General features: G+C 39.1%; 1 protein-coding gene across 1 annotated transcript in view; it reads right to left on the bottom strand.

Annotated features, from left to right (window-relative positions):
* Positions 1–10,230: 10,230 nt before the first annotated feature.
* polr2c (RNA polymerase II subunit C) overlaps positions 10,231–12,356 on the bottom strand; it is a 46,002-nt gene continuing 43,876 nt past the window's right edge. The window contains exons 7-9 of the mRNA XM_088378583.1: positions 10,931–11,099; positions 10,745–10,819; positions 10,231–10,661 (exon numbers count right to left, since the gene is read on the bottom strand). Coding sequence (XP_088234709.1) covers positions 10,517–10,661; positions 10,745–10,819; positions 10,931–11,099 — 389 coding nt within the window. The 3' untranslated portion in view covers positions 10,231–10,516. The remainder of the gene's footprint in view (positions 10,662–10,744; positions 10,820–10,930; positions 11,100–12,356) is intronic.

Below are 12,356 nucleotides of genomic sequence, written 5' to 3' on the forward strand. Positions count from 1 at the left end.
TTACACTGTTCATCTTTTGCCTTCCTATTCCACAACTTCCCACTTACCAAAAATTCTCTACAATTTTGTTTTTCTACTGTAATTTCTACATTTTTGAACCGATTCAACCCATTCCACCTTTATTCACTTTGTTCACTTTATGCTTACCATATTCACCCCCTTGACCCCCACTTCCAGTGTGGCGGCCATCTTGGATTGACCCTGAAGTGCCCCAATGAACTCGGAATGAACCGGAAGTGCCCCAAATCAAACCGGAATTGACCCCAAATGAACCGGAAGTGACCTCAGGTAAACCGGAAGTGACCCCAAATCAAACCGGAAGTGACCTTTTTAAACCGGAAGTGACCTTTTAAAACCGGACGTGACCTCAAATAAACCGGAAGTAACCTCAGCTAGACCGGAAGTGCCTCATATCAAACCGGATGTGACCCAAATAGACCGGAAGTGACCCAAATCAAACCGGAAATGACTATATTTCAACATTAAGTATCCTAAATACATACATTTGCACTAACTTTTGTAAATTTTGCCCGATTAAACCCGTTTCAACATTTTAACCCCAAAAGTGAACCTCCTGAAGCCGTTTTTTTTCCTTTTGCTCCAAATTTCAAAAAATTTTGGTGCAATTTTTTTTTCTTTTAATTCCCATTCATTCTCTATTAGGATTCAAGATTTGCTCTAACTTCTACATTTTTTAACCGATTCAACTCATTCCAACTTTCAACTGTTCATCTTTTGCCTTCCTATTCCACAACTTCCCACTTACATAAAATTCTCTACAATTTTGTTTTTCTACTCTAGTTTCTACATTTTTCAACTTATTCAACCCATTCCACCTTTCAACTGTTCATCATTTTCCTACCTATTCCACAACTTCCTACTTACCCAAAATTCCAAATTTTCAATTTTGAAATTCACACCCAATTTTCCCAAATTTCCTTTTTCCCTTGTAATTTCTACATTTTTCAACCGATTCAACTATTTTCAACATCATTCTGCAGCATTCCATAAGTATTTATTCAACCTCTTCACCTTCACACGCAATTTCTTCAGGAATTGCAAATTCTAGTTATTATTATTATTCTACTTATTCCGCTCACTTTTTTGTCCGTTAACTACTTCCACATACTTCAACCGATTCACTCCGTTCCACTTTTCACTTATTCCAAATATTCATGACATGGGTGCTTACATTTTTTTCGTTCAAAAAATTTTCCGTTTTCACAAAATTCACGATTTTGTGGCATTTTTTTCCCCATTCATTCTTAATGGCAGATTCAACATTTCACGTTTTTGTTGTTCCAGTTTGAAATTCACTTATTTCAACACATTCAAATCACATTGGGGACATTCCCAAACTTGCCAAATTCAAAAATTTCAAGTTTTCACTTTTAAAATTTGCACAAAATTTTGCAAAATTTCACAAAATTTAGTTTTTCACTTCTAATTTCTACATTTTTCCACCGATTCAACTCGTTCCAACTTTCAACTGTTCATCTTTTGCCTACCTATTCCACACCTTCCCACTTACCAAAATTTCCAAATTTTCAATTTTGAAATTCACACCAAATTTTCCAAAAATTTAGTTTTTCCCTTCTAATTTCTCCTTTTTTCAACCGATTCAACCCATTCCAACTTTATTCACTTTGTTCACCTTATGCTTACCATATTCACCCCCTTCACCCCCACTTCCACAATTCAACCCTTGACCCCCACTTCCAGAGTGGCGGCCATCTTGGATTGACCCTGAAGTGCCCCAATGAACTCGGAATGAACCGGAAGTGCCCCAAATCAAACCGGAATTGACCCCGAATGAACCGGAAATGACCTCAGGTAAACCGGAAGTGACCCCAAATCAAACCGGAAGTGACCCCAAATCAAACCGGAAGTGACCTTTTTAAACCGGAAGTGACCCCAAATAAACCGGAAGTGACCTCAGCTAGACCGGGAATGCCTCTAATCAAACCGGAAGTGACCCAAATAGACCGGAAGTGACCCAAATCAAACCGGAAGTGACCTTATTTCAACATTAAGTGCCCTAAATACCTACATTTGCGCTAACTTTTGCAAATTTTGCCCGATTAAACCCGTTTCAACATTTTAACCCCAAAAGTGAACCTCCTGAAGCCGTTTTTTTTCCTTTTGTTCCAAATTTGCAAAAATTTTGGCGCAATTTTTTTTTCTTTTAATTCCCATTCATTCTCTATTAGGATTCACGATTTGCTCTAACTTCTACATTTTTTAACCGATTCAACTCGTTCCAACTTTACACTGTTCATCTTTTGCCTTCCTATTCCACAACTTCCCACTTACCAAAAATTCTCTACAATTTTGTTTTTCTACTGTAATTTCTACATTTTTGAACCGATTCAACCCATTCCAACTTTATTCACTTTGTTCACTTTATGCTTACCATATTCACCCCCTTGACCCCCACTTCCAGTGTGGCGGCCATCTTGGATTGACCCTGAAGTGCCCCCAATGAACCCAGAATGAACCGGAAGTGCCCCAAATCAAACCGGAAGTGACCTTAGGTGAACAGGCAGTGACCCCAAATAAAACCGGAAGTGACCCCAAATCAAACCGGAAGTGACCTTTTTAAACCGGAAGTGACCTTTTTAAACCAGAAATGACCCCAAATAAACCGGAAGTAACCTCAGCTAGACCGGAAGTGCCTCTTATCAAACCGGAAGTGACCCAAATAGACCGGAGGTGACCCAAATCAAACCGGAAATGACCATATTTCAACATTAAGTGCCCTAAATACATACATTTGCACTAACTTTTGTAAATTTTGCCCGATTAAACCCGTTTCAACATTTTAACCCCAAAAGTGAACCTCCTGATGCCGTTTTTTTTCCTTTTGCTCCAAATTTCAAAAAATTTGGTGCAATTTTTTTTTCTTTTAATTACCATTCATTCTCTATTAGGATTCAAGATTTGCTCTAACTTCTACATTTTTTAACCGATTCAATTCGTTCCAACTTTCAACTGTTCATCTTTTGTCTTCCTATTCCACAACTTCCCACTTACCAAAAATTCTCTACAATTTTGTTTTTCTACTCTAGTTTCTACATTTTTCAACTTATTCAACCCATTCCACCTTTCAACTGTTCATCATTTTCCTACCTATTCCACAACTTCCCACTTACCCAAAATTCCAAATTTTCAATTTTGAAATTCACACCCAATTTTCCCAAATTTCCTTTTTCCCTTGTAATTTCTACATTTTTCAACCGATTAAACTCTTTTCAACATCATTCTGCAGCATTCCCCAAGTATTTATTCAACCTCTTCACCTTCACACGCAATTTCTTCAGGAATTGCAAATTCTAGTTATTATTATTATTCTACTTATTCCGCTCACTTTTTTGTCCGTTAACTACTTCCACATACTTCAACCGATTCACTCGTTCCACTTTTGACTTATTCCAAATATTCATGACATGGGTGCTTACATTTTTTTCGTTCAAAAAATTTTCCGTTTTCACAAAATTCACGATTTTGTGGCATTTTTTTCCCCATTCATTCTTAATGGCAGATTCAACATTTCACATTTTTGTTGTTCCAGTTTGAAATTCACTTATTTCAACACATTCGAATCACATTGGGGACATTCCCAAACTTGCCAAATTCAAAAATTTCACGTTTTCACTTTTAAAATTTGCACAAAATTTTGCAAAATTTCACAAAATTTAGTTTTTCACTTCTAATTTCTACATTTTTCCACCGATTCAACTCGTTCCAACTTTCAACTGTTCATCTTTTGCCTACCTATTCCACACCTTCCCACTTACCAAAATTTCAATTTTGAAATTCACACCAAATTTTCCCAAAATTTAGTTTTTCCCTTCTAATTTCTACATTTTTCAACCGATTCAACCCATTCCAACTTTATTCACTTTGTTCACCTTATGCTTACCATATTCACCCCCTTCACCCCCACTTCCACAATTCAACCCTTGACCCCCACTTCCAGAGTGGCGGCCATCTTGGATTGACCCTGAAGTGCCCCAATGAACCCGGAATGAACTGGAAGTGCCCCAAATCAAACCGGAATTGACCCCAAATGAACCGGAAGTGACCTCAGGTAAACCGGAAGTGACCCCAAATCAAACCGGAAGTGACCCCAAATCAAACCGGAAGTGACCTTTTTAAACCGGAAGTGACCCCCAATAAACCGGAAGTGACCTCAGCTAGACCGGAAGTGCCTCTAATCAAACCGGAAGTGACCTAAATAGACCGGAAGTGACCCAAATCAAACCGGAAGTGACCCCAAATGAACCGGAAGTGACCTCAGGTAAACCGGAAGTGACCGCAAATCAAACCGGAAGTGACCTTTTTAAACCGGAAGTGACCTTTTTAAACCGGAAGTGACCCCAAATAAACTGGAAATGACCTCAGCTAGACCGGAAGTGCCTCTATTCAAACCGGAAGTGACTCAAATAGACCGGAAGTGACCCAAAACAAACCGGAAGTGACCCCAAATGAACCAGAAGTGACCTCAGGTAAACCGGAAGTGACCCCAAATCAAACCGGAAGTGAGCTTTTTAAACCGGAAGTGACCTATTTAAACCGGAAATGACCCCAAATAAACCGGAAGTGACCTCAGCTAGACCGGAAGTGCCTCTTATCAAACCGGAAGTGACCCAAATAGACCGGAAGTGACCCAAATCAAACCGAAAGTGACAATATTTCAACATTAAGTGCCCTAAATACCTACATTTGCGCTAACTTTTGCAAATTTTGCCCGATTAAACCCGTTTCAACATTTTAACCCCAAAAGTAAACCTCCTGAAGCCGTTTTTTTCCTTTTGTTCCAAATTTCAAAACATTTTGGCGCAATTTTTTTTTCTTTTAATTCCCATTCATTCTCTATTAGGATTCAAGATTTGCTCTAACTTCTACATTTTTTAACCGATTCAATTCGTTCCAACTTTCAACTGTTCATCTTTTGCCTTCCTATTCCACAACTTCCCACTTACCAAAAATTCTCTACAATTTTGTTTTTCTACTCTAATTTCTACATTTTTCAACTTATTCAAGCCATTCCATCTTTCAACTGTTCATCATTTTCCTACCTATTCCACAACTTCCCACTTACCCAAAATTCCAAATTTTCAATTTTGAAATTCACACCCAATTTTCCCAAATTTCCTTTTTCCCTTGTAATTTCTACATTTTTCAACCGATTCAACTCTTTTCAACATCATTTTGCAGCATTCACCAAGTATTTATTCAACCTCTTCACCTTCACACGCAATTTCTTCAGGAATTGCAAATTCTAGTTATTATTATTATTCTACTTATTCCGCTCACTTTTTTGTCCGTTAACTACTTCCACATACTTCAACCGATTCACTCCGTTCCACTTTTCACTTATTCCAAATATTCATGACATGGGTGCTTACATTTTTTTCGTTCAAAAAATTTTCCGTTTTCACAAAATTCATGATTTTGTGGCATTTTTTTCCCCATTCATTCTTAATGGCAGATTCAACATTTCACATTTTTGTTGTTCCAGTTTGAAATTCACTTATTTCAACACATTCAAATCACATTGGGGACATTCCCAAACTTGCCAAATTCAAAAATTTCACGTTTTCACTTTTAAAATTTGCACAAAATTTTGCAAAATTTCACAAAATTTAGTTTTTCACTTCTAGTTTCTACATTTTTCCACCGATTCAACTCGTTCCAACTTTCAACTGTTCATCTTTTGCCTACCTATTCCACAACTTCCCACTTACCAAAATTTCCAAATTTTCAATTTTGAAATTCACACCAAATTTTCCAAAAATTTAGTTTTTCCCTTCTAATTTCTACATTTTTCAACCGATTCAACCCATTCCAACTTTATTCACTTTGTTCACCTTATGCTTACCATATTCACCCCCTTCACCCCCACTTCCACAATTCAACCCTTGACCCCCACTTCCAGAGTGGCGGCCATCTTGGATTGACCCTGAAGTGCCCCAATGAACTCGGAATGAACCGGAAGTGCCCCAAATCAAACCGGAATTGACCCCGAATGAACCGGAAGTGACCTCAGGTAAACCGGAAGTGACCCCAAATCAGACCGGAAGTGACCCATATCAAACCGGAAGTGACCTTTTCAAACTAGAAGTGACCCCAAATAAACTGGAAGTGACCTCAGCTAGACCGGAAGTGCCTCTAATCAAACCGGAAGTGACCCAAATGGACCGGAAGTGACCCAGATCAAACTGGATTTACGAACTGCGTGCTCGTTTTATTTCTTCAGGTTGAGGAAAAGGCTAAGACACCAAAACAAAATTTAGACTTACACAGGTTGGTTGAGTTCACTCACAAATCTTGTTAAGAAAGCTCTGTTTTCTGGAAAGTACAATACAGCGCTGGGTCTTTCGTGCGACCATGCTCAAGAGCAGAAAGTCTCCATTCAGAAAAGTCAACGTTCAAGGTTGTTTGGTCAGCTTATATTCAGTTGCACATGCCAGTGTGGGCAGAGTGGTGATGAGTGATGAGTCAGGGGATGTGGCAAGTTCACAGGAGAGTTTGATTCCATGGGAGTGGGTGCTGGTTCGGTGAGAGCTGGTTCCGTGGGGCTGGGTGCTGATTATGGGTGATTCGGTGTGTGTGGGGGCTGTTTTCCATCCTGTCTTTCGGCCTTGGCGATCACCTTTGGCCGGGTTCTTGGTTGTTTTCCTCCTGCTGCTCTTCCCCTGGCACCTCTACTGGTTTTATCTCCATGTGTCCTTTCTGTAAACCATTCTTGCACATACATCCACTTCGTCCACTGTCGCACACCGCCCATTCATCATTTTTTCAATTTTGTCATTTTGTACGGGATTATGTGAGCTTTTGGCTTTGTTTATTAATGTTCCCTGACTATGCAAAGTTTGTATTCACCACTTAACATGTTTTTGTTGGTTTGTTCTTTTGATACTCCATGTACTTGCTTACGTCATCATATTCTTTGTTTAATCATGCTTTCAACCATATCTTTTCTTTCTTAGGCAAAGTATTTCCCTCTGTCCAGAACGGCACCTCTACCGGTTTTATCTCCATGTGTCCTTCCTGTAAACCATTCTTGCACATACATCCACTTCGCCCACTGTCGCATTCATCATTCTTTCAATTTTGTCATTTTGTACGGGATTATGTGAGCTTTTGGCTTTGACATCATCAATTTATTAATGTTCCCTGACTATGCAAAGTTTGTACTCACCACTTAACATGTTTTTGTTGGTTTGTTCTTTTGATACTCCATGTACTTGCTTACATCATTATATTCTTAGTTTAATCATGCTTCCAACCATCTTTTCTTTGTTAGGCTTTGTCCAGAACGTTCAGTAGTAATCGAAAACTGGTGTCTAGCATTAGTCAAAACATAAGATATAATCAATTACTGAACATTTTTAGACGACTTTGGCAGTGTCCGTGATTTAAAAAATCATCAGGCATGCATTAAACAGTTCCCTTGAGGGTCATTAAGCTATTCAGGCAATATATAAAAAAACATTTGTTATTTCAAAGTGCTCAGAAATACATATCAGATCATAAAGTTATAAAAACCTTTGACATTACCACCTATCAAAAATGTCTAGTTAGGTCTTTATAGATTTGGTGTGTAGGTATGATTATATGCTTAAAATATTGATTTTATTGATTTAATATGTGAATATACTTGTCTGCTTATGTACCTTATTCAATGAGGTTTGAGCATATCTGTTTTTGTAGCTAGGCAGGACTTTTTATATCTCGACCCCATTCTTTCAATACCCATTCACTTGTGCTCAGTGGTAAGTTAAAGGTTGCTGGTATCGACTGAGTATGTTGCTGTGATCGTGTGCATCTTTCACACAAAGTGAGTATATACATTTCATTGTTACTACTGTCCACTGTTGTGCCGTTTGTCTGATCGCAGTTTTCTTCGTGTGCGCGCCATTTGATTGACAGCTTCGGCGCACTCTTTTAAGTTTGCCCTGCATCGTACGCACGGCGTACACGCATGACGACGGCCGTTACGCAGCGGCACAGCGACTGACGGTCGCCAGTAAATGTATTTTGTTGTCTCGATGACTTATGTTTAGTGTGTTACCGAGAGTATTACATTCATGGTTATTTAGTATAGCGGAACTGTTACGCACAGTTATGTAATGTGTGCCGTCTACTAATGTTGTGTGACGTCAGAAGTTGAGCGTTGACTTACGTGCAGTATTTCTGTCTGTTGCAGAACCCCATACGCACGCATGTGCGCACACACACACACATACACCCTTCATACAATAATCACACACACAAGAATCACTAAGAGCCACAGTGCCCGTTACTTTTTTGTCAATAATTCAGTAAAGCAATCAAAACTGAACCACGTCTTCCCTCCTGTGTTCTGACCGACACCCGGGGGCGAAAAAAGCATAACCATCCGAGCCAACCCCCTATACAGTCCTCAGGTTCCCCAACAATAGCGGTAGAAGTTTGCATTATTTTATTGCAATGTTTTTCCTTATTCAGATTTGTTTCAAGACTACAGTTACTTTAGACTTCACTTTGATGGTTAATGCAGTTATTGCAATTTTGTTGTTTTATCACAGTAGATTGGTTTATTTACATTTCAAAAACCAGAAGCCATTCATTTACAAATGTAATTGCACTTTAGTTTACATATTTAAATATTCAGATATTAAGATGTGATACAGTTTTTGCATGATTTGAATGAGGCAAAATAAAGTGCTTTTTCTCTCGAATATATTGTTATAATCATTTGTTTCAGATGTAATCATTTTCTGTATAAAAAATATATTTGGTGTTCAAAAAGTCTTTTTTTCATACTTGGGTCTTGAAAAAGAGGGGGTCTTCTTATAATCAGGGACGTCTTATATTCGGGCCAACACGGTATGTGAAACGCTTTTAAAATTTTCTGTCATTTTTACTCGACTGTAAAGAACAAGTATAACCCAAAACTTACCAAAATGAATAAAAACACCTGTGCTTATGTAAAATTTCTTAAAGTCACCACTGAGTAAAACAATGTTGCTATTCATGTTCCATTGTTACATTAACGCCGACATTATTAAATTGCTACACATGTGCTGCAACCACAACCTTAGGCCTACCATTCTTGGGTAACAATTGCGACAGTATGTGTCACTCTGGATTCACCAAGTTACTATTTTTACCATATTGAAACCACATACAGGTTACAGCTAATTGTTCCATGTAAAATTACTATAATGTAATATCACTGACTACACTTGGCATAAGTAGACATGGTTTGCTTTGCAAACTTTTTGTTCTTTTCAGTGAATGCCAAGTCTTTGCACTAGAGAATGTGCTCCATCGCAAAAAAACCCATGTCATATTAGGACTCCATTCCGACTTATTGCTAATTGTATTGCGAATTGACCCAGAGTTGTTTTTGGTAATTGTAGAAGTGTCATATATCATTACACATTAAATAAAATAATTACAGTAGACCTCTTACAGTCTGCTTGCGACCCGTAATTTGTTTGCTGGAAAACACTCACAGACTTCACTACAAAAAAATTTTTGCTCCCACTACGCTCAATCATAAGGCATTTGGGCGTGGTGTTACCGTTCTGTTCTGCAATCAGACCTCTCTCAGCAATGATGTAAAATTTCTAGTAGCCACCGGCATATACAAACAATGCGATTGGATTAAAAGCCATGTTGTGATGATACAATAGCCATTCATATGCGTCACTGGCCGTGTTTGGAATTGTGGAATTATTTGATCTGCATACAGACATTTCCATTTCACAATGATGGCTTTTGAGACCATTCCCACAAGGTAAATTTGATCAACCAAATTGGCATTTCGGCTTCATAATGACAGCCTTTGCGACCGTTCCCACAAGGCGAGTTTGATCAACCAAATTGGCGCTTCACCTGAGTGGTGAATTTAGAAAATATTTATCTGGCCAAATTCATTTTCAAATCGTCATTGCCGACGATCCCTGTGAGCCAATAAGTGATCTTTGTTATATAATTTTATTTTGCCGCTACCTCTAGTAGCGTTAAGTCTTGATATGTGCCTGTAATTTTCTGCCGTACTTTTGTTAGTCATCACAGCTCATTCGCAGTCATCCAATTTATACCAGTTCAGTGCAATGTGAAAAGGATTACTTATTTCTGGGTGGCAGATTTAATATTTTGAGACCATTCCTGTTGACTTAAGCGCTTGTTGCATGAAACAACATATGCTGTATTTAGTTACTGAGTTAGTAATTTGTAACTACAAGATAACCAGTCTTTATTGCATACATACTATGTATAATAAAAAATTTCTACGTTTGACAAATTTAATAAATCTTCCATCTAACAAGATGTTGGGTCATTGACATTTTAGAACAGTAAGTGAAGTAAAGACTACCCTTAAGAGATGTGAAAGTCCATGATCAGTAACCAAAGAAGCAACCACAAGTACAAGATGTGTTTGTTCTGCGCTGTCTGACGATCCTAAAGATTACAAAGAAAACCTTCCGAGGGAACGGTGCTATTCATCATTGTGACATCAGTTGATAGTGAGCACATCACTCTGGATTTCATGGTTGAGTTGTGTCTGCAGGTCGCTCAGCTTTTTCTTGAGAACAGCCAGTGCGGACATGACAATGGTCTCAGGTCGGAGGGAGCCGCAGGACTCCACGTTGTAGTAGAACCTGTAGAGGGAAAAGGAAGATGATTTGTGATTATTTGATTCTGAATTGTGGCTATGCTTGGACACAATAGATGCTTTCCTCACCTTTCTGGTTTTCCATTGGGATCATAGGGAGCTTGGACCTCATCTTCCTCAATTTCAGAATATTCACTCTTGGGCCTAAATCCAGCATGGCAACAAAGGAATAAATGAAGAAACAGAAAAACCTTTATTATTCAACCTACTAATGATGATGAATAATAAAGGTGATGATTTAAGTTAGGAACGCACCATTCCTCGGGTCTGGGGTAGACAGTGTGCCTCAGTGCATTGTCAGGGTCATATTCAAACGCGACTCCTGCTGTTGGGTTCCACTTGGCATGTTCCTTACCAAATCCTTTTTTGGCATAAGCTTTGAGTCGCAGTTCCTGTCCTTTCCGAAGCTTCACCAGCAAAATTTCTATGAATGGAAATCCAACACACCCATGATCAATGGCACCATTGAGAGCGTCCTCACCAGTTGCATCGCTGTCTGGGGTGGTAGCTGCACTGAACAGAACTTGAAGGCCCTGCAGCGCATAGTGAATACGGCTGGTAAGATTATTGGTGCTTCGCTCCCCTCCCTGAAGGACATTTACACCTCCCATCTCGCCCGCAAGGCAACCACGATTGCGAGTGATGTGAGTCACCCAGCTCACTCTTTGTTTGACCTTCTGCCCTCTGGGAAGAGGTACAGGAGCCTGCGCTCCCGCACCACCAGACTCACCAACAGCTTCTTTCTCCAGGCTGTTAGGACCCTGAACTCACTACCCCCTTCTGCGTAGCGTGCGGCACCGTTGCGCTATTTTCTGGAATGTCTGCTGTACGCTCACTTGCTCCTTTTTTGCTCCTCTTATTTATTTATTTATTTGTTGTGTTATTTATTCATTATTTATTCAGCACGCTGTTGTTTACTTGTTACTTGATTGTCTATTGTGAGCCGTGTCTTGTTACCGTGGGTTAGCGGGGAACGAAATTTCGGTTTCTTTGTGTGTCTTTGGCATGTTGAGAAATTGACAATAAAGCTGACTTTGACTTTTGACTTTGAGCTGAAGTGCTTTATCCTCACTAGGGTCACGAGTGTGCTGGAGCCTATCCTAACACCCTGAACTGGTTGCCAGCCAATCTCATGGACACATGGACACAAGCATTCACACTCACACTCACACCAAAGGACAATTTAGAGTGCTCAATTAACCTAGCATACATGTTTTGGGTGGAAATAAACCGCAACACCCACAAAGAAAACCCACAAAGGGACAGAGACAAGATGCAAATTCCACAAAGGAAAGCTAGAGCACTGTTTTGAACCGACAACCTCTGCACTGTGAGGGAGACATGCTAAATAGTTGCCTGCCGTGCCACCCTGAATGAGAATGCAATTATGGAAAAAAATATCCCAATGATGAACATTTTTTAAGTTTGTCTGTGTAGTATATTTTACTTCTTCACTGACTGAAATGACGTGCCAGGACCCACATCTTCCTTTAACGTGTTTTAGTGAGAATAACAAAGTTGAAACATACAGCGTGTGTGAGATTGCTAGAGCTAACAGCCAGCCAGCCTACCCACAATGCACTGCAGATAAAAATAAAACTTATCATACTCTCCAAGAACATCATGGTACTGTAGTTCAGTTAACGTAACATTGAATCAAATAAACAGTATTATCCAATTA

This window comes from Syngnathus floridae, chromosome 6 (assembly GCF_059516105.1).
Source record: "Syngnathus floridae isolate MCC-2025c chromosome 6, RoL_Sflo_1.0, whole genome shotgun sequence".
NCBI classification, from domain to species: domain Eukaryota; kingdom Metazoa; phylum Chordata; class Actinopteri; order Syngnathiformes; family Syngnathidae; genus Syngnathus; species Syngnathus floridae.